Genomic DNA, 23,154 nt, shown 5'->3' with positions numbered 1-23,154 from the left:
AAAAACCAAATTTCAAAACAAAGCCAAAATCAATTACAAGAGATAAGTATAGCTATTTGGTCTCTAGTTCGCTACCATCAGTCTTCAAACTGGTGAATCATCTACCTCGCCAGCAGCACAAAATGATCCTGGAGAGGTTTCTGAGTAATAAAACCCATGTGATGGGTCCCTTTGCTTTCTCCCTACTATGTAAGGAACAGTCCTTTGCCTTTCACCCCCAAATTGCTAGAAGGTATAAGAAACACCCCTCCCTTTTGTAATTACAGATGCTTCAGCCTTTGCTTTTTTATAGAAAGCTGAAATTCTGCATTGTGGATATATCGTGGGGGCTACATATATATACACATATATATATGAAACGTTTCTATGTATACACATATATATATATATATATGTATTTGTCCCCGCCCACCCTCGCCCCTGCTCCATTCTATCACTTCTTTGCTAGAGGGAGGGAAAACGTCAACATCAGTCTATTGCAGAGGTTTGTCACATTTATTTTTCTCCTCCCCGGAGCACTTAGGTGATTGATTTTGGTCCATATTCCAGCAGTTAATAGCCACTCGCAGGACTTGTTGTGCGCCCAAGCTATGCTGGGATGATATCCCAGCCTACACGTGAAGGGTGACTCCTCTTCATTTGACAGGTATGTGGTAGCTTCAACACATTTCCCAGTGGCAGCACATGTAAATTGATCCGAGCAAACTGGAACCCTTGAGCAAATCCCTTCTGTGTTGCTATTGTTTTATGCGGTGTTATGTCATGAGACTTGCACAGAAAATAAAAGCGCTCTATTTCCATAGGAAAGCCTTCCAAAAAAAAAAAAAGCATAATCTGACGTCTTGTCCTATGTGAGATAAGGAAAGTCAAACTGCATGTTTATTAGGAAAAAAAACCCCAACAAAAAACCCCCCAAAACTGAAACAAACCAAAAAGAAGGAAAGAACTCAAGGGAGACTTTGTAGGAACAGTGAAGTAGTGCATAAGTCCAGGCTTTCTCCCCTTTACTTTTCTTCCAGCACCACTTCTGCCTGTTAGTTTGTTTTGTTAAGGTGCTTCAGGTCCTGCGTGGTCTTCAAGCTAAGCGGCGACCCCAAGTACTGCTTCTGTGTGGTTGCTTTCCCTCCCAAACTGTGCCAGCCATCTGGGCAGATGTTTCTCCCACGGACCCACAGAGGCGGTGCACCAGTTCCCTTCAGCACTCATCTTCTTGGTATATTTGTTCATCCAGTTCCTGGGATTCAAGGTGCTCTAGGCGGTCTGTTCGGCCACTCATAATCTCATCTGGGGTCTTCATGAACCTGCAAAACAGAGAAACAAGCGGATTTCCCAGTGGTCTCAGCTTTTACCTTCATCAAGACATGAAGGCCCCTGAGCTCTACAGCTCCCAAAATCATCTCTGCTGTATCCTCCCAACGACTTAGTATTTCCCAGCTTCTCCCCAGCCTACTGGTGTCTTCCCTCCTCCATACCTGGAAAGGAAACCAAAAAAATCACAGGCATCTACCCCTGCTCCTTGAAAGTCCAAATTTGACCCAAACCCCATAGTCTTTTCCAAAGAATGTGTTTTCTTCTCCTCCCTCATATTGTTTGCTGTTGTCACATAAGATGATAGTATGCCACAGGTACACTCATTTACGGTGTCTGGTGACAGAAACATTAAAAGACCTTTCTGGCCAGCACATTTCACAGCAGAAGCACTTGCAAGGCGTGGCGAGGCAGAGGGCTACTGGTTTGTGCAGGCTTGTGTGTAGGTGAGTGAAGAGGAATATGAAACACCAAAGGAACAGTGGTGGAAAAAGCCAAGGACCAAGTCAGAACAAGTTCTGGGAAATGGAAAAAGCCCTGGAAAAAAAGCTTTTGGGCTAAGGAACTGTGGGCAAAGACAGTCTCTTCCTGTGTGATTGTAGCAAGTGTAATTGTAATGAAGCGGTATCCTCTGTAAATGAATGCCACGGCTCCCAGCACTAATGTCTTGATGCAGCAAGTCCGCAGGGGGCTAGAAACAGAAACTGCCTCTGAGGAGGCACGGCAGCAGTAGGAAATGGGAAAGGACATCCACCAGCCTGCAGATCGAGTCTGCGGTCTTGATCTTTGCTAGGATGCTTTCGTATACTACTGCACAGAGAGAGCACGGAAAAGCTCTGTTTTTTCCTTCTGAATTTAATGGCGTAGGAAGAGAGAGCGGCACAGGAAGGATGAAATCCTAGTTTAAACACAAATCACTTCCCTACCTCATAAGTACTTCTGGAGAAATTAGGATGAAAGATGTTTATGCTGGAATTGTTACAAAATTTCACAGTCTCTCCTTAACGATGTACTGGCTAACATTCAGCAGTACAAAATGTGTTAGTCGGAGGAGCTGATTTTATTTCAGGTTGATGATATGCTCAGTATCCTTGCCCCAGTGAAAACAAAACCAACTGACAGGAGCCTTGTTACTATCACTGACCCAGAACAAACACTGCTGAAGCTCATGGGCAAGGCTTGCCTCCTCTTCTGCCTCTGAGGTTATAAAGCTGAGGGCTTTCCGTCTGAAAAATCTGGAGTCTCTCAGCAAACGCATAGCACAGCCTGGAACTAACCTTTTGCCACCCCTTCTAATTTTGGAAATCATGTGCACATATGCATTTAGGAAAAAAAAAACCAACTGTGACTCACTGCTGTGTCACTCCCATTTGTATGCTGGAAGAACGCTGCTGATCTAAATGGTGTCACGGTGGTGAAAAACTACCATACAGAAGTGGTGAATCAGTCCCTGGCTACACAGTGAAAACGCATCAAAGCCTATGGGCCAGACTGTGCCCCGATTTAAACCCTGTGCTTGTCTTGTTGATCTTGCGTGAGGATGAAATCAAAACAGAGAGTGATCCCACTGCCCTCCCTACATTCTGTCTGCTCTGTTTCCTAAACCATGTGGGAAATGGGCTGATGTGAACTGTACTGCAGTACTTCGGGTATTCTTTCTGGGCTGTGTTTTAAGTCATGTCAAGAAACTCAAAGCATGGGTATTTGTAATAGCATTTGATTAAATTTTAAAAAAACAACCCAGAACTACAAGCTAATGAAGAAACAGTATCTGTGACCTCTTTTGTTGCAGAAGACACTCAGACAACCTATTAGAAATCCCTTCTCTGACTCCATTTTACTTAAAGCTCTGTACAGATATCTGCAGATGACAACTGCCTGCATGTTAGTTATAAAGTCACATTTCCTATTATTTCTGTGCTTGCGAGAAATAGCCAAGAAAGGCACATTAATGGCTTGATTTTTTGCAGCTGTTCTTCTTTATCTCTTCAGATATAAATAGGTCTAAAAAAACAACATCAATAAGTTTTTATTGGGAATTGTGCAAAAAATGCTTTGTTGTTTTTTTTTTTTCCAGTTTCCGAAGGAAATGAGGTTTATATGCTCGTGTTTTATGCTCCCTGGTGACCTTTGAATCTGTTGGTCAATTTTGGGCAAGTCTGACAGAGGAACTGAGGTCTCCAAGGGTATGAAGTTTCTACAGTTTTGAGAAAATAGGCAGCCTGCTTGAGAAGAGATGGACTCCTGTTTCGTTTGTGCCCCCACCAGAGGAGAGATCCAAGATAAGCACATTCACTGTTCAGCACCACAGAATTCCCGCGGGGCAGCGCAGTCTTCACACAAAGCCATAGCAATCCAGGCTGCCTTCCTTGGTACTTGTTGCTGATGGAGCAACCTTGTTTTAACTTTCCGCAAAAAAAATTAGAATCACGGAGTTGATTTTGCCTGTGATTCCGTCTTCGCTTCGCTCTCCTTCCCCCATCTAAGTCTCCCTCTAAGAGCTGACATAAACAAGACATTCCACAGAAACCTTTTCAGCTGTAGATAGTTTGAGTGCTAATGCAGTTCTGTTAGCTATTTAAGAAAACAAACTGCAAGACTGCCTTCCTATTGATATAATTTCCAAGCACATTACCAGATCCAGACCACTGACATCAAAGCAGTCTTTGGTCTGACTTCAGTGCTCTGTGGGTCAGAGGTACGCACTAGGATTTGCTGGTCCTCTCTGAAAAGAACTAGAGTGCTCTCGCTCTCTGCCAGCCGCACTCCAGTTTGTACAAGTAACGCCCTGCTTTACGCTGTTTCGGGCACTACTTCCTAAATTCTTGGTTGTATCATCCAATCCGATGCGTTAGGTTTTATAAACAGCTCTTGCAGGTCCCTCCTTCCTTGAAGGCAGCACCGCTGAAGACATGGTCATCAGCACTTCTCTTCTGGGATGCTGAGGCACTTGAGGAAATGCCTGATCCCTGCTTAGCTTTCACCAGCAGCTGTGTCTGAGAAGTGAATTTGGAGTGGGTTTTCCAGCAGCTTGGCTGAGATCACGAATCATTTAGCTAAGGTCTTAAACAATGGCGCAGCCTGCTTGAAGCGAGTGAAAAGACTTCTATTGACTCCACTGATCATTGAAACAGGCCCGTATTTTCGTAAATTGGTGCAGTTGCCTTGAAAGCTGGGAAGCACTGGTCTAAGCAGCTTTTACAAATATATGCCCATTGTCACCTGCAGCAATGAAGTATCCCACACACAATTCCATCCTCCATCTTCAAAAACTAATTGTCTGTAGAAAGGAATGGCAAAGAAAAGAAAAAATTACCTGAACAAAAGCCTTTGTCCTGGCTCCTTCCGGATAATATTTAGTTTGTAGTAGTGGCGTAGGGCTCTGGACATTTTCTCATAAGTCATATTTGTTCTGTTCTGTTTTTTTCAAAAGAAAAAGGAAAAATGTGATTCATTAAAACCTTTCTAACCCCCAAAAGGAGTTGCAGAACTATTACAGCTAGCTGAAGTAACCAGGTCAGTTCAAGAAATTACACGTTCCACTCTTCTGCTGTTTGCAGGCCCATCCTGCCCCTCCAGCCCTCATCACCAAATTTTTATGGGTCTCTCTTCATACAGGGCAATTTAAGCAACAAAGTCTAACAAAAAGCGAGGTTTTTCTACAGTTTCTTGGATGACAGGTAACAAAAGGCTTCATCAACCACAAGAGGAGACATTAGATGGGGAGAGATGCTCATGCCAAGTGAGATGTGACAGGCCTGTTCTTAACGAAACCACCTTTTGTAAAAGCATAAGAACAGTGGCTAATAGACTGAATCTGTCAGCAATCCCTGCTAAGAGCGCTGTTCCCCTGGGATTCCCCTCCATTAACTAGTTAATGCTTACAGAGCACTGTGGAGATTGAGAGCCTGTTTCTCTTCTTGTTATACAGGTGTAAATCAAGAAGTCCATTAGGTTTTACATCTGCTCCTATGACAAAGCCTCCCCTCCGTTTTGGGAGCTGCTGACCCCAAAGACCATAGCCAGAGCACTGCGGGGTGACTGAGGTATGGCCCTGCTGAAGCTGAGAGGCAGAAGTGATGGGCGCTGGCAGAGCTGTATATGGGCAGGCCCCATAGTACTGACCTGGGATAGCAGGATCAGTCCCTTAGGCTGCATCTACATGAAGATGTTTTTCTGGTACAAGGAGCACTGGTTACCATGCTGGCAAAGAAACTCCCAGCAGAGAGACAACTATACTGGCAAAGCCATGTTTGCACGAGTATAAAGCAGCCGCCTTGCCATGGGCAAAACATGCCAAACTAGTAGAAGCATGCTTTTGCTCTGTGAGCCTCCATGTTAGGAGTTTGGCTTGGCACAGCTCTGCCAGTCCAAGATCAGGCAGAATTCTGTAGTGTTGACCGGGCTTTATTAAATGAGACTGATCTGCCTGCCTAAAACGCCCCCGAAGAGCAGACTTGCTCTGCTTGCTCTGACCGCAACAGCTCTGCTAAGGGAGGCCACATAAAGAGCTCCTGTGGCAATTAAACACTAACAATGACAATGTTTTCCCTGCAAAATCTAGACTCTGCCCATTGGGAAGCTCCCTGAAATACCATGTGTGCTTTTTCCATTTCTTGCTAAATGCTAAAAGGCCACTGCGTTTCCCAAGTGGCTAGTGGTCCGAAGCAGCTTCAGTTTTAGACACCCAACGTGAGACATGATGGCAAGGCCCGATTATTAGCATGGAGGTTAGGTAAGGGCAGAACTCTCCATGCCCAGTGTTGCAGCCCAAGACTTCTCAGACAGATGTTCTTGTAAGCAATGAGTCACATGCGAAAATCTTGACCTTATCAAGATTATAGGCTATGTATACTCATACACAGAATCACAGAATAGTTGAGTTGGAAGGCACCTCTGGAGATCACCTAGTCCAGTCCCTCTGCTCAAAGCAGAGTCAACCAGAGACGGTTGCTCAGGACTGTGTCCGGTTGGGTTTTGAACACCTCCAAGAATGGAGACTGCACAGTTTCCTCTGGGCAACCTGCTCCAGTGTCTGACCACTTTCCTAGTAAAACAGTCCCACACCTGGGGTCTCATGAAACATAACAAGGGGGAATGTAAAGTCTAACACCTCCCCAGGTCATTCCTGCCCAGGTGGCGGACTTTACATTGTCCCTTGTTAAGCTTAATGAAATTCCCCGTAGCCCATTTCTCTCCACCATGTCCGGGTCCCTCTGGATAGCAGCACAAACCTCTGGTCTATCAGCCGCTCCTCCCAGTTTTGTATTGTCTGAGAACTTGCTGAGGGTGCGCTCTGTCCCATCATCCAGGTCATTAACGAACATGTTAAACAGTATTGGCTCCAGCATCAATCCCCAGGGTAACATCACTAGTGACAACCTTTTCAGCCCAGCAGTTCAGCCGGTTTTCAATCTACCTCGCTGTATTCTTGTCTAGATCATACTTCATTAGTTTGTCTATGAGGATATTATGGGAGACAGTCTCAAAAGCCTTTCTAAAGTCAAGACAAGCTACATCCACTGTTCTCCCTGCATCCACCGAGCTAATCATTTCATCGTAGATGGATATCAGGGTGGTCAAGCATGATTTCCCTTTCGTAAATCCTTGCTGACTACTCATATACTCATATAAATATACTCATATGCATATAGTCATATCTGTACATACTCAGCCCCGAACTGCAAAAATCAGTAACTGCTTTCCAGAGAACAAAGCAGAATTACCCTCTTAAAAGGAAATACATAATGCTGCAGCACTTGGTGCCTGTCACAGGACAGTGTGTGAATGTTGGTGCAGACAGGAACACAGACAGAAAGCTCCTGCCAAGATGTAGTATACAGCTCCTTGTAGACCACATCTAACCAGAACATCTTTAGCATCAGGTTTCAGGAAGAAATGAGATGCCTTGAGAGAGAAGGACCGTTAATTCTTGCACTCGTTATAATTTTATAATTAAAGGCATTTATAACTAAATGCCTTTAAACTAAACCAACAGGTTCTTTATATGAAGGATAGGTTTTAGTGCTTGAGGCTGGATGCTTTATATTTCTAATGTGTGTAGAATGAAAGATTACAACTTTCCAGCAGTAGTTTATATGCACACGCTTTCTTCCTTTTTCCCCTGTTTATAAGTGAATCCTGCGATGTTATAAGAGGTGAAATGCCGTAGGAGGAAAACTGCATTACTTCCTTACCTTGTGGTTTCCCCACAGCCGGGCCAGCCCGTTGGGATCCACTATCCGAAATATTTTGGATTCCTTATCTTCCCATCTGATGAAATTTTCGTACCGGCTGTCAGAAAGCAGCTGATAAACATAATCCCAAAGCAACCTGCAGTCTGTGAAGAGAGGAGCAAAAAATATTGACTTTTATTCCTTGGGATTAATTCTGGAAACTTTTGGGTGGATGTGTACTAAAAGGACAGTTGGGATCAAGGCTGAAACAGCTGCTGCAATCTGAAATGCAAATGGCTTGGTTGGTATCGACTGATGTTTGCAAAATGTACTGGAATATACAGCCTCTTCTGATGCGTCCTACTCCTTCTGACACTGACTGAGCATCTTTATCACATTAAAAGCTGCGTGAGATGACCTGCTGATCTTAGTTGTGTGTTTATTGTTGCACTGATGCACCTAAAACTGCCACCGTTGGCCCTCATACTGTCGCTGGCTGTTTCACTGGGGAAATCAAGAATCCTGCAACCTGCTCTCCCTGCTTGAGGCTGCCCCTTTCTGTGCTAACATGAGGGTCTAAAGCACGGGCAATGTTACAGCTTTCCTTTGTATACTCCATGTGATACAAAATTGATGCCTTCTACCATTTTGGAATTTGCTTTTTGTTTTATTTTTTAAGGTTCCTGAAAAAAACCCCAAGTATCATAATTACTTGAGTGCTATTGAGAGGTTAAATACTTTCTATTTGGATAATTGAATTCAAATTTCCTCTTGGCAAACACTCCTTAGGTCGCTAATTAAAGGTCTAACAGATACTTAGGTTTTAGTTTAGTGTTTTTCAGTTTCATGGCAGTCTCTTGAGACCGGGGAAGCCGAGAGCTGAGCTGCTCCTACTTCCTGCTTGCAACGTGTGTGTGCACAGCACAGCATAATAACTGGCAACTATGAAATATGGAAAGCGAATTGCACAGAGCCGGGGGTTCTGCTGCTGTCAGAAACAGAAAGGTTTTTATAGCTCAACTGTCCAGATCCCTCAGATGGCCGTACAGTTGCATTTTACTTTGAAAGCAAAACCAAGCTCTGAGAGATGGCTTGTTGGAGTGGTTAAAGGGCAGGCAACCAAAGGCATCTCGCTTCTAGGTGCTAAAATGGATTCTTGTCAGCCTGTCTTCCTATTCTTGTCTCTCTGGGGTTGGTACCTGTTACAATGGGGATGATGACATGTTCAGTATGAGAATATAAAATGCTTTTTGAAAAGGGGTATGAATAACACGTTTAATGAGCACACCTGAAATGGTTAGAGATATTAACATTATTGATGGTATTTCCGATTTCTGAACTGTAAAGAGTATCTCTGAAATCTGTACTGTCTCTAAAACCAGAGCTTAGTTTGCCAGTGCCCTTACTATAGACTCTCCCTACCACTCCTACAGAGAATAAAGGAGTGCGTTTTGAAGAGATGACATCTGGCAAAAATGGCAGATTTCTGTTCTAGCTGAAACCTACCCCGATGGTCACCTCATCCGCGACATCTACAAGGAGAGGAATGTGAAAGGAAAGAGGCAGTCAGATTTTTTGGTTGGAAAAACCTTATTTTCATTAACATTTTTCACAGAAAAATGTCCATTCCCATTTGAAATTCTTCTGTGTTTTAATTTAAAAAATGAAACCAATTTCCATTTTTTTCATTCATAGATGCGAATGTTGTTCAGTGACAGCTTCCTCCCTCTCACCCAGAATAAGGTACCTACAGCTGGGACCGTGAAAGAAATAATTCTCCTCCGCATGCATTTGCCAATGACCAGCCTCGGCAGGTCCCTTCTTGGCACACGGATGCAGAGAAGTCTTCCTTTCCCTGTCCTCCCACCCCAAGTTGCTTAGGTAGCCCAGCCGCCTACCCCACGGCTGCGGCTACCAAGCAGGTACCTGGCTGCAATTAAATGCTGCAATGCCAGACACTGCTGCAGCTAACCCCTTGTGCGGCTCTGGGCACAAGTGACTTCCCCTGGACTACGCGGGAGGTCTGTAGAAGAGCGTGAAATTTAAAGTCTCAGACTAACACTTTCATTTCTGTCATCTTTCCTCTCACAAATTCACAAAACCCAGTTCTTCCACCACCTTTCCATCAATAATTTTTCACACACACACACACACACACACTCTCTTAGTCTCTTAGACATGCACATATTAGAAAAAACCTTCTTTTCTAGACTCCATTTATAAGGAACAAGGAAAGGGAGATTATATTGCTCTACTGGTTTGTATCTTTTAATAATGTGGGAGGTGCTCAGGTAATAGCGTAGTAAGGCCACGTAAGTGGTTCCCTGACACACATGCAATTCATTCTCAAACTCTTTCAGTGAAAGACTGTATAGAAAATGATTTTTTAGTGCAAGAATCTTAATTAAAAAAAAAACTTTAACTGTCTTTTTTTAATTTTCCTTTTCCTTCAATTCCTCTAGCTCTGACTCCCCAGGGCATATTTTACCAGTTGAACAGAGTTGATAATACTGCTGTGTTCCAAAAACTACCATTTTTTTTTCATCATCCTGTGTAATCTGTGATAACTTTAAAACAAAACCTGCACAGTCTATGTCAACAATTCATGCTGAGGTCACTGTTTTAGATCAGCTTTTCCCAAAGATCTCCATGCTTTCTTTCTGTCCAGTCCTTCATTAAAATCACTGTAAAGGTGATGTGATTCCCTAGGTCAGCGGTGAATCATTCACCACGACCATCAGTGGGCAGTACTGGGCTAAACACCTGTGGTGGGCTCAGGCTGGTCCCACCTCATCTGCAGACCAAGAGAGGTCTGCCTTGGTGGGAGCAGTCTGAAATCGGAAAAACATTCACTTAACTGATATTCGTCAGGAAAAAAAGACACTTTCTGGCCAAGGCAGGAATTTATTAGAAACTTGAGGGAAGAGAGGAAGGACGTGTGAGTCTGTTGTTGAACCAGAGCTTTTGGACTGTGCTGGAAGTTTGCTGAGGTGGTTGGTTGGCGTATGGCCCCATCAGGAGAGTGCTGCGGGAATTCAGCGTCCCAGTGTCAGTCATTTGGTTTTGCTTGTGCCACTATTGCTAGTCCTGGAAGGTGGCCCTCCTTGGGGTCAGCTGGAGGGATAGTGCTCCCGCAGAGGCAAGTCAATGTCAGGCTCTGTCATATTCTTGAACGTGCAGCCCAGGGCAGACACCCTCCAACTATAGTAATTTATAGCTAATATTTACAATTCTGCAGAGATATGATTTACCCTAAACTTTACTTTCACCTCATTATTTGCAATATGCGGTGTTATTTTTAATCAGTAGTATACTGCTGTAACTATGCTCTAGAAAATTTCCAAGTGTATAAAACCAGCTCTTACTGAAGGGGATGGCAACCCCTAATATCCTCTCTACAGTGGCCCCTGAAGAGTTTCAAGGAGCTGATGGCTCCTTGACAGCTGACTGGAATTGCACATGCAACGTGCATTGCACTGTGCCAGGGCTGCACATTCACCTCAGTGCGGCTAGCAAGTAAATTCTAATCGAACCTAATGGCTTTGGTTATTTTCCATTGGCAATCATTACTTCCCCCCCCGCCACACACTGTACCCCCCTCCTTCACAAAAAAAAGAAAGCTCAAAAAAATTGAGCCCAAGAAGTCTGAGTGGCAAATTACTGGACTAACAACAGAGCTTCAGACTCTAAGAAGAGGTAGGATTCAAGTGCAGATTTGTTTTTTTGTTGTTCACTTAATTTTTAGAATGGATTCAGGCTAAGCTTGAATATAAATATTCCTCAAATGAGAAGAATTCAGATCTGCATCTTGAGATCTTCACAAGAAAAGTCCCAAGTGATCAAGAGCCCCATCCACATCCTAAACTGACTGAGCTGCTCAGACTTGCAGAGGTATTTAGTCGGCTGGTGGAATTCGCAAAAAAAACCCAACCACCCAAGTATCTGAGACCTCTAAGTCTCTGTTTGTTTCAACAAGAAAATTGAAAATTCTCGAAAATTCTGCTTTGCTCTTACAACCACTTAAAAACTCGTCTTCAACAGCGACACTTGTCTATTAACAAATTTAGATATATGACTGAGTTGCAATAATTTAATGAGCTGGCATGCTTCAATGCAACTGTGGCAACTGTGTCTCAGGCCACTGCAAATAGGAAATACAAAGCATTAGCTTCAAACACCAGTAGAAAAGATTTAGACTCACTGCATTTCTTCTCACCTCTGCTGAGAGCTATGCGCGTGCACACTTAGTTATCATGGACCAGCTGATGCTTGGCAGCACAATTTAGTTAAATGTATGAGCTCTGTTTGCAGAGTACCTCAACCAGTTTGCCTTCTTTCAAGTTTCACATGGGAGACCTTTAGGAATTTGAGCATAGGCACTCAGGTTTTTTTTGTTTTTAATCACAAATGATTTACACTCTGGGTATCTTTCTCCACAGGTTGTACGGTAAAAAAGTATGAGGTTCTGGAGGGGTCTCCCTGACAGACAGAGGAGCAGCAACTAAATAATCTACCGTTATTACGCCAGTAGAAACTGTATTTAACAGGACAATAGAGACTACAAGTCAAAGACTACTTGATAACTCTTAGCCAGTGTAATGAATTTGGAGTATAGTAGAGCCCATCTGGAGTAAACTGCAGCCTATGAAACTGGTGAAAACCCAAGAAGAGGCAATGCTAGAAAATGGTATTAAAAGGAGCTTCTCCACTGGGAAAAGAGATACCTCCACAGAAGGCTGGTGAAGACAATACAGAAAGTAGCATCCTTCAGGAAGGTCAAAGCTGTTACATGTATTTTCAGGAAGGATGGAGAAACTGAGAGAGGTTCTTGTGTGTGGATGGTTGTTTTGTAAGTGTAAATCACTTCTCTGAGGAAAGTCTGGATCGTGTGAATGACTCCATGAAGACTAAATCACTTCCTTGACTGTCAAGCCTCCAAATGAGCAATCACACGGGGGAACTCTCCACAGGGTGTGTGTTGGCTAGTGAGCGATGGCAAGAAAGCACATGGATGTTGCTGAAGCCCAGCAAGTTTACAAGTGTGGGACATTCAATAGGGGAGTTGAGTCAGGGCTGGTACCTCAATTGTTTGGGCATGCTGCAATTTCCTGCCTTTTGGCTAAAATAAGCTTACTTAGAAAGTAACTATGCCTCTGTAGCACAGGGAAACATCATTTCCCCCTAACACACACACGTACTTTTTTTTAAAGTGAACTCAGATGGTTGAACTTTGTACAATCTGAAGGTAAAGGGATTTAGCTGTGGAGAGAGCTGGGACTGAGAGGCTTTAAGGTGATACGTTATCAAACAACCTAGCCAAAGTGGGAAGGTGGTGAACGGGTTCAGAAATGTGGCAGGGCTGCTGAAAGCAGACGTTTCCATGTCCCACCATTTTCTCAGCTGTACTGCTGGGCAAGACGTAATTAGCTGGGAATTAGGACAAACTATACCTTCAAATGGAGAGGCATGGCTACAACTTTCTTCCTGCAGTTAATGCTTCTAGAGGGATTTTTATAGTTATGCACAAGGTAGCGATAAGGTGTAGAGTACTTAGCTGGCTCTCAAAATGTCCCCCATAAGCACTGCCCTACATGTGCAAGAGGCAGCAGTTTCACGCTCCTGCTAATAACAGCCATGTATTGTGCAGTGCCGAGGTCGGCAGAGCTAGAGTAAAGCCTTGGGGGCTGCTTGCCCACTCAGTCTCGTGGCTGCTGCTTGGCTGCCAGGGTTGACACTAGGCACAAGAGAAATAGGCAGCTGCACAGCCCTGGAGAGGGTGGGGGAGAGGAGACAGGGCACTTGGGGTTTGAGGAGTAGGAAGAAATCTCCCCCATAAACAGCAATTTCTGGCTTTAAACCCCTCTGATAGCAGCAAGCTTGCCTCCTCGCTCTCGTTTTAACCCCTCCTTTCACATGGCAGAAGTGCCCAAACCTCAGCCACTCCTCCTTGGCATGGTAAAACTCAATTTCTCTTCTCTGGCTGAAAAGCTCTGTTTACGGCCCACACTTACAGCACTGCTTCAGTAATGTTACAAAAAAGGGGAGACGGTAATATTGTCATTAAGAATCCCTCATGACAGTCAAATAGACACTGTGTGAGTGGAAGCATGTATTATAGATTCTTCATTTCAAATACCCTTTAAGTCTATAGGCACAGTCTTCTGAATATACACCTAAAAAACACTGGCGTATAAATACTTCCTAATGGCTATATGATAGCAATACATATATCCCTTAGAACTGAAATACCATCTCAGAATGATGTATAAATTAAACACTATGGACCTTAGGTTCCATTTTGACACTTGTCCAGCCATTACAAATGACTTCTCTAGTATCATTTGGCCAAGGTAGACACAAGACTGGTAGTCTTGGTGTTGCAGTAGTGAGAGGTCTTACATCTGTGCTCCCTTAGACTAAATAATGCTGTTAACAGTATAGGCAAACATATGCTAAAGACCTCTGTTGTTCAGAATATAACATTCCCCTGCACTGCAATATTTCCTAAAACACACACAGCATCTGAGACCCCTGTTGTTTAAGTGAGGCCCATGGCGCAGAAGCAGAGCTGGCCCTCTTCATGTATCAACTACCAAAATGCTCTCTTAACCACAGAAATGTTTTGCGAGACCCACCCACATCTTGCACTGAAGATCATTATATAAAATGCATTCGGTCTGGCGCATGACTGACTTGGAAACTAACATGGCTTCACAGAGGAAGAGATCATGCCAAATTAACGTTGTCATACTCCCTCTGACATCAGCTGAGGCCTTACCCCTTGCTGAGTAGGTTAGCCTAAAATTTCTCCAGCGTGATATCATTTGACTTAAATGGTTCTGTGATTTCTACCAGCTGAAGAGTTCTCCCAAGCTTGGGGCCCTTTATTTTACAAGGTGGTTTGTGCTTCAGCTGCATTTGTTCACAGTGAAGCAAACAGCAGCTGCTCACAACTGAGACTAATGAACAGAACTTCTCTAGAAGTTCTCTGGCACTCTGGTTTTTGTAAGCACACCTGAAGTGTGGTTAGGCTAGCTAATGTGGTGATGCTCATGGTACCAAAATGATGAACTGGTAAAAACTTCAGCTGGCCATAGGTGCTGCCAGAAGGTGGTCCTCATCTCCCTTCCATTTTATCCTCCCGTCCTCCTGCTGCTTACCTTGTGCTGGTCGTTAGATTTCTCCGTGAGCTGACTTAAATCACTTAAACAGAAGAAAACAAACCCTGCAAAAAGCACCAGCCGGCTTTCTGCTATTTGAGAGCTGAATCTGCCTGCAGGAAGATCTAGTGAATGCTAAAGCCAGCGCAAAGAAGGTGGCAAGACTACACTGGTGGAGCAGGCGAGGATGGGGAGGAAAGAGGGAGAGGCCCAGAAGGTCCCACAGACCTTCAGCCTACTGTCTGTGATCATCCCCCTCGCCTGAGAAGGTCAGTAAGTCTCTGAGAAGACAACACTACTTTGGGGCATCTGGATTTGTTTAAACTGTAAGAAATCACAAAGATTAGTGGCTGTTCACTTGTACGGAAAGTAAAAAAGATTGGGAGAGAACTCCTATGTCCTGACTTGGTTTAGGCTTGCCATGGAGATGAGCTCTAATTGCATTTTAACCACATTCTATACTGTGCGACAGGCAGAGCTTTCTGGACAAGCCAAATGGACCCTTCAGGCTATCTAACTGGTACATGAAGCTCATCAGGCTGGCTGATACTGTTATTTATTTCAGGAGTATGGTGAGAACTACTCGGCTGACTTGCTCTCATCACACAAATGGAGAGGGAGGAAAAACAAAGCTGGTGCAAAGGAGAGGGAAGACATATGGCTGGACCTTAACAAATCAGCTCCTATGTTCTTGCTGAAAGCCTCTTCTGTGGCGAAGAAAATATTGGGAAAACAACAGACAGCACACTGAGAAAAAAAGAAATGCTACAGTAGGATTACTGCTGTGTTGAGACACAATCCAGCCTCAATATCTATCTAATTCCATGACATACTTATTTTAGCAGACAAAACTACAAGAAAAAAGTAACCAAGTCTTGTGATTAATGGGTTAAATGGCTCTGAGGACTGGGGAAGCATTGATCCTGAGATGGAGCAGTCCTGCTCATCCCTATATGGAATCTGTGTCCAGGTTACTGAGGGAAAAGAGTTTTCTTTCCGTGAATGCTGGCTGCTGTTGGAAGGAGGATGGTAAGCTGGTACAGTAAAGCCAATGTTTCTATGTGGAGAAACCTCTTGACAGACAACTGTTTGTTCAGCTCAGTAAATTCAAGCTGGGGCTGAGGAAAGAGGTTGCCAGATCACACAATACAAGAGTTGTGTGTTTCTTCTGTCTTGTACCCAAATGCCGAGTGGGAGATCAGGCAGAAGAAGAGCAGAAACCTGAGACACTCATGCTGTGAACAGTTGTGCTGTGAGGTTGTAAAAGTAACACAGAAAGATGAGGCCAAGCTCTGTCTTTGGCAATAAAAATGTGTAAGGGGAAGGAGGATCCAAAAGGTTCATATCCCTCAAGGTTGTAGGAAAGAGCACTCAAATCACAAAGAATATGTAATGGATGGGCCAGAGACAGTTTGATAGATTAAGACTTTGCAAGCTAAAGTCTGTTGTATTAAAAAATGTCTTTTTTTTTCCCCTGTTCTGTTCTCCCGCTCTATCCCCCCATCCCCACCAAACAGACAGGTATTTCCAGTATTAGCTTCAAGTGTTCTTTTCTGGCTCCACCACAATGGTAGAAAGCACTCTTCCATTTCTCTTGCTAAAGAAACCGCCTCTAATCCTCCTGTGGCTTTTCCTCACCTTTATTGCTCATGAAGGGCAATGACTAGGAAAAGGGAAAGAAATTCAACCTCTGCCTGATCACATGCACATCCTACATCACAACCACTTTGACATCAGAAAACTGGCCTAACACTTTAATGATGAGAATTTAAGAATTAAGGATGAAGCTTTATCTTCCAAATTGTACTTTAGAGAAGCGGGCAAAAGCAGGAGTGACTTAACTACAGCAAAGGCATTCCCAACAAGAGTAATGATTTTTGATCCTGCAATGTGAGAATCTCCAGTATCTTCTGCCACAAGCTCAGTTCACCCTCGGGTTTAGACTTCTGTTTTGTTTTTTTTTCAACACCTGAAAAACATTGTCTGTAGGAGATCACTGCCCAAGAACCTCACTTCTGTGCTCCATCAGAAAGCCCAGAGCACCCTGAGAGGCGTGAGCGTGGCTGGAGGACATGGCTCCTGGTGTGTTCCAAGGAAGCCCCTCCTGCAGGGACTTCATGAGCTGTAAACTTGCGACTTCTGATAGGCCCCTTGCAGAAAACTGAAGAACTGACCTCCCCTTCTTGGGGTTACGTATCCACATTTAGACATAGCCAAACTCTAACTCTCTTTCTTCCCTTCCCTCGACAGAGGTGGAAAACAGCAGTCTTACCAGTTTAAAGGTGTGCATTTGAATTAACATAAACTGATGCAAACTTTTGTATGCCACTTCTAACTGATTACTATTAAAACCAGACTTAAATAGGCCTCTCTCTGAAGAGAGTGAAGTGTACTGTCAATGCTGTCAACACTACAGTGTATTTTTCTGGTTTAACTAAGAGGGTTCAAAGTGATGCAAGTTTGCTTTGTAGAAGAAAATCTGAATTACCGACATAACTCTAGCTTGAAGAAAGTGTGCAATATACAGGGAAAGTAAGAGGCATGTGTTCATTAAAAGGCGAGTTTCTTAAAAAAGTATTTAACATCCTGCTGACCCCAATGGAGGCTGAGGGTACTCTGAACTCACTTATCACATCTGTCTAGCCATGGCATGTAGATGCTGCAGTACAGGAATGAGAAGGATGAAATCTAAATGACTGAGCTTTTCTATGGCTTGGTCAGTCCTGGCTTCTGAGTGGATCAGGACAAGTCCTGACTGCAATTTCTGTTCCTGTAACTGTCCAGTAAGAATGGAGGTGGCTGTAAAGCAAGACACTTCACAGAAAATCTGCAACCACCTATCCAAGCTATTGCCATTCAGCTATTGCTTGAGTGTCATTAGTTAAATTGGCAGGGAAGGCACACTTTCATGCTGAAATTAATTGTTAATGCCATGTTAAGATGACTCTCAAGGTTATAATGAAAACTTCTCCTATGAATATGAACTCTATGAGCTTGACTCTCATCCGTACTTCAGTCTCTTTATCGTAGTCTGGCTTTCCACAAGGGGCTCAAGAGAGATGTGGCACATACTGCAAATGTAAAAGCGTACATGACTGCAAGGGCAAACGATTAAACAAGGCCGGTGACATTATCATTGTCATATCCAAATGGGAGTGACAGGCCATGCCTACACCAAGATTCCCAGGTTCTTCTAAGGCTCCAACCTGTCTGTATGGGCTGCTGTCCTACGGGAAGGAGGGTCAGCTGCCCCGAAAGCAGGCACTGAACCCCCACCACTTACAGCTTAGGATGCTAAAGTGAACCACTGTTCTGGTTTTCTGTAGTTTGCCAGGCTGTAACTTGTAACTGTGCAGCTGCTGAGACTGGAAGTGGGTCTTGTCACAGCTACCCCCACACAAAGTCCGTGCTTCACAAAAGCCCACCAGTCAGTACCATGCTGTCAAACCCTGCAGGGATCATGCCTCATGACAGTGATGAAGATAGCCTTCACAGCCTCAGGCATGTATACAGGTAGGCTCCTATGGTATTAGCAATGATAGGTGCTGTCTTAAAAAAATAGAATACCTCTAAGGAAGCATATGACAAAAGCTAAGTCTCTACAGCTTGGTTTGTTAGCACTCGTCCTCTGCAAAGGAGGATACAGCAATCATTTTCAGTTTAGATAAGAATTCACCAGAGTGAAGCTCGTGATGTAACTTTGGAAGGGGGGGATAGTAATGAATCAGACAGCGATGCACTTCACGGGATGGATAGTAAGCTTGAGGGCTGGTGCATACAGGGAACCTGACTGGCGTAAGCTCTTCCCAATATCAAGTGCCACAGCAGGTCTGTGTGGACGTGCCTGCCCAGATAAATGACTTTCTTGTAGAAAAAGGTTTCTACTTACAAAGCAGAATTGTCATTCTGGAATAAAGTCACTTACCAATGACCAAATTACTATATGAAGGAATTAGGTTCAAGCCTTTACTACAAACACCCATTGTGCTCATTGCCTTACATATGTAGACAACTCTTAACAAAAAAAAAAAAAAAAAAAAAGAAGACCAGACTGATTTGGGTTCAAGAACCCGAGTTATTGTCCCAGTAGTAGATAGGCCCAGTTGGGCAGGTTCTGCTTCTGCTTGGAGCACATGACTGCAACATCAACACAGAAGTGGCTGTATCACAGAAACATTACGACTAGCTTTAAATGCTGCAACAGACAACAGCAGCAGCAGATAGCTCAGTGTAAGTTACATACCCAGCCTCTCGAGTTTATGGCTAGCTCGGGTTGCTGTCACGATGAGACGTCTAGTGAAGACAAAAACCAGGGAAACACCAGACTGACCAGTGATGCAGGGTATTGGTTGTTCCAATTTTAAATTGGATAATACATTTTTTTAACAAATTGGAACCTGTAAATGTAAGGCATTATAGCATAACAAAAGGTGTTACTAGTCACTAGAATCTGGAGGTAAATTCAACCTACACTTTTGAGTGAGGGACTGGTCAGATGGTGTCTACTGATACACTGTACTGCACGACTTTGTTTTCTGTGCAGTATAGCACTCTCTTTCCAACACCTCTCACCAACAACTCTTGAAAACACCTTTCACCTTTGCATGCCCTTCCTTTATATTTACCTTGTCTGTTTGGTCAGTAAACTCTCTGGAGCAGCACTGTAGCACAATAGAGCCTATAGATACTACTGTAGTGCAAACACTAAAAATTAAATGGAACAGAAAGCTGCATCCCTTCTGTGACGGCTAATGGTATCAGCTGCAAAACTTTGAACTCCTAAGTTGTACTTAGTTGTTGGTTTTTACCCCCTTTACTATAGAGGCGTAACTGTTCTTTGCCTGCTTTTCCACCCTCCCTCCCTCCCTACCCCCCAGTATATGCCATTGTATAGTAACTGTGCCTGTACAGCTATTTTGTACAGAAAGGAAAATAAACTAATGTGGTGTAACTGCATTTGCACAAAGGATTTTGCTGGTGTATCAGTTAAAAACAAAAAAGATCATCCTACAACATTGACACATCTGGAGCAAATGTGGGCACTGGAGCTCTGGTCCTAGTAGATCCGTTGAGGAGACACTGATGACCAAGGTGCCATGCTCTGAAGCGCGGTGACTTGCGATGTTTAAGTTCTAAACGTCTAGTGTTATGAATCTAATAGCTCGATCAGCTGAGCTTGTTTTTCTTATCCTCCTTCAAAAGATGCTTTCCAGCTCAACTCCAAAGTAAAAATATAAGTATCAGTTGATTAGCAGTTTTTTTAAGCAGTATGTTTGTGAAAGATTTACTCAATTAACTCCTCCTGTCTTTTCCCCTCCCACACAAGTTTATGAGAAGTGATTAAGTTTTTCAAACAAATGGGGAGGAGAATCCCTGATCCTGTTCCCCCTCCAACCTCTCTCCCCACACAAAACAACCAAACTACTATCCTTACAGAGCTCTGGGGTGGAAGGCCTCCCCCTGCTCAGACCTAGCACACAGCCTACGCCCATCGTAAGTGCTGTCTTGTAGATTTTAGTAGAATGTGAGTCATTCATAGCTGATGCACTCTTAACAGGGGACTGCATTTTCAATTTCGTCAGTCAGACTGTTTCTATTAAGAAGTCACTTATATTTGCCTTGCTACAAATCTGAGGGGTTCATGCTACGCCCCCGTACTCTCTGGATGTGTGGCACACCAAGGGGCTGAGGCAAGTCAGAAGCAAAGCTGGAGGTAGATCTCTTTCATGACTTTGGCAGGGTAAGAATCTTGCCTGTCCTCATTCCAACAGCAGTCAATAGTTTTATGGGCCAAACCAATACAGTGGTAGACAATGTGCCTCTGAACGGTTTAAACATTACCTGGCTTTTCCTTAGACTCCTGAAGTGGAAGAAACAAATCTGGCAGCTCATAAAGTCAAATACAGCCCAGTTGCTAAGGTAACCCAGCTGATAAGAACAGCATACTAATAGACAACAACAGGCACAAGACTCACCTACCTTTAGATTCCACCACACCCCCCCAAATGCAGAGCAGAATCAAAAGCAATAGGCAGGGTGGGACTCTGCAGAGAAATAGCAGTGCTCATCCTTCTAAGCTGCTTGTACGAATGGGATAGGTCTGCCTCAGACACGCACAGAGTGAACCTGGAGTCTGATGGGTTTTATTGGGTCGCAACTGCAAGAGGACAGGGAGCCCTTGGGGGGAGTCCAGCTGCACCTACCACTGCTCTCCGGCACCTTGCCTTTCACACCCGTGCAGTCGTTTGGTATCTGTACTGGGCAGTGCTCGAGTAAAGGGATAGTTATATCTGTATCCCAAAGTTTCAGGGCCAGTGGTTGCTGTGGATTAGTGAACAAGCCTTTCAGTCCCAGAGAGCTAGTACAGAAAAAGACACTGGGAGCTGGAAATCTCAGGAACCTGCTCAGCAATGTATTTCCCTTCACAAGAAACATCCAGAACTGTATTAGTGAGTTTTAAGTGACTGAATCAAAAGTGAGGTAAATACCAGCAGGTCATTAAGTTAATTGGAATGTTTCTAAGCCAACCTCCATGTGATAAAAGTTAGGATGAAACCAAGCCTGTTGTAGTTGGATAACCCCGTAACTGCCTCTTGCAGGGATTCCTGTGTCTTCCTTTAAGCAACTAACAGGTTTCTGGTGAGATCTAATATGTCAGTTCCCATTTTTCTGCATGCTAACAAGCTGAAGTGGACATGGATATCTGAAAAAAAGGACAATTTTGACACCTAAATAAAGTTTTGTGGTGAAAACCTGCCCTAGCTGAAGTCAATGGCAGAGCTCCCAAGGAAAGCCATGGGGGCAGAACGTCAGGATGGCTGCAGGGAGGGTTTCTGGTAGCTGTGGTTCCTCCAGGGCTGCAGTGCATGCCTCAGCCATGACGTGCTACAAACGCCTGCCAACGCAATAACCCCTGCCTCTCCTTGTACCTTGGGGAAGTACCTTTTATGAGATATCAAAGTCCTAAAATGTTTGATAACAAAACCCTCCCCGTCAGAGGTGTATAAAGAGTGGAATTTCCATTCTGCAGAAGAACTAATTTCAGGCGCCTCTCTTGATTGAAACTGCAACTGTGTTTAAAAAAAAAGAAAAAACAGAAAGAAAAAAAAAAGTTTTTTTTCCCCCCCACAGAGTGAAATCCTTGGAGACTATTTGGGGGGAACCAAGATGGACTATTTAAAAAATTCAGAGCTAAAAGTAAGCCAGATAGACTGCCTGCTTGCTAGAGTCCAAGTTAGGAACTGACTACCAACAAACACTATTGCTGCTTTGAATTAGCAGTTCCAGTGGGGAAAATTGTCCATTACACCACTCTGCTAAACTCCCCTTCTGAGGGTGTTTTTAATATTTCAAGTGCTGTCGTAGCTATATGACTACTGATGCCTGACTTAGTTAGCTTAACCCTTGCCTGGTGCATTTACAGGGGATGTAAGTCTGCCTTTGGATCATCCCAACACAATGACCTCTAGTTCTGACAAAGTTACGGAAAGGACTCGTGCATAATGTGTTGAGAAGATAGCTAAACATGATTTTTAAAATCAGCTTTAGCCATTGATGAATAATATATGGGACCTTAATGAGTAACATAAAGATACTTTATGCCTCTTGCTTTGCTAGAAAAGTGTAAAATGGCCTTAGAGGAAAAGAGAATAAGACCTTCAACTTGAAATTCTTTGCTGTAAAAGGGAAAGTGCTTTACCAGTAAAATTAATATTTTGAGAAATGATATTACATAAAAAGATAGGAAAGATTAGTCAGCCGGGGAGTAGAGGTCATTATTTTATCTGACAGGAAGTCCAGAGCTCTATTGATCGACCTCCTGAAAACAGAGTATTTGTGGATAGCAGCAAGTGAAAACGTTATTTTCTTTCTCAGCACCAAGTAATTGCATGCTGCATTTAAAAACAGACTCTATCTACAAGTAAACAGGTTTACGAGGCTGTGAGGTATCTTAAGTGCAGGAAGAATCCCTTTTACAATTTAAAATATCTGAGCTGGGAACAGAACAAGTTTTGGAGTTCAGCCCAATGTTTTAGTCGGCAGCCCATGGGGTCTCCCTGGTAGCTGCTCCTCATCGCTATCTCCCCTGAAAATCACCTGCAGGCAAATGGTTAAGCCAGTAGAAAGTCAAGGCTCTCTTCTCACCAGTGTAAACAGAGAAGAAGTTAGCTCTGGCACTGGACTATTGGTAAATCTTTTCATTACCCAACCGATCAGTCTTTCTCATCCAGAAAATGGAAATAATGCCAGTGATTTTTAAAAAGCTCTTTTAAACAATACATCTGTATTGATGTATATTTGCAGTTTAAGAGCCAAGTGTTATAATTTTCATGGTCTCTCTCAAATCGAAGTGGCGAGCCATGGTTGGTGAAAAGCCTCCACGTTAACTATAGCAGTGTCAACAAAGATAAGGACACTCAGGGGGAAAATAGATTTACGCTGACATAAAAAAGAAATGCTCTTAAAATGAAATCACTTAATAGAAGGAGCTCTAAATTGATGGCTGTGAG

General features: G+C 43.5%; 1 protein-coding gene across 2 annotated transcripts in view; it reads right to left on the bottom strand.

The window, feature by feature from the left end:
* Nucleotides 1-651: 651 nt before the first annotated feature.
* ETV6 (ETS variant transcription factor 6) overlaps nucleotides 652-23,154 on the bottom strand; it is a 139,626-nt gene continuing 117,123 nt past the window's right edge. For both annotated transcript variants that reach the window (XM_075162366.1, XM_075162374.1), the window contains exons 6-8: nucleotides 7,506-7,648; nucleotides 4,625-4,725; nucleotides 652-1,301 (exon numbers count right to left, since the gene is read on the bottom strand). In XM_075162366.1, coding sequence (XP_075018467.1) covers nucleotides 1,196-1,301; nucleotides 4,625-4,725; nucleotides 7,506-7,648 — 350 coding nt within the window. In that variant the 3' untranslated portion in view covers nucleotides 652-1,195. The remainder of the gene's footprint in view (nucleotides 1,302-4,624; nucleotides 4,726-7,505; nucleotides 7,649-23,154) is intronic.

This window comes from Calonectris borealis, chromosome 1, assembly GCF_964195595.1.
Source record: "Calonectris borealis chromosome 1, bCalBor7.hap1.2, whole genome shotgun sequence".
Classification (NCBI taxonomy): Eukaryota; Metazoa; Chordata; class Aves; order Procellariiformes; family Procellariidae; genus Calonectris; species Calonectris borealis.
Note: the sequence above shows the minus strand (reverse complement) of the source record. Positions and strands in the feature narration are given on the sequence as shown.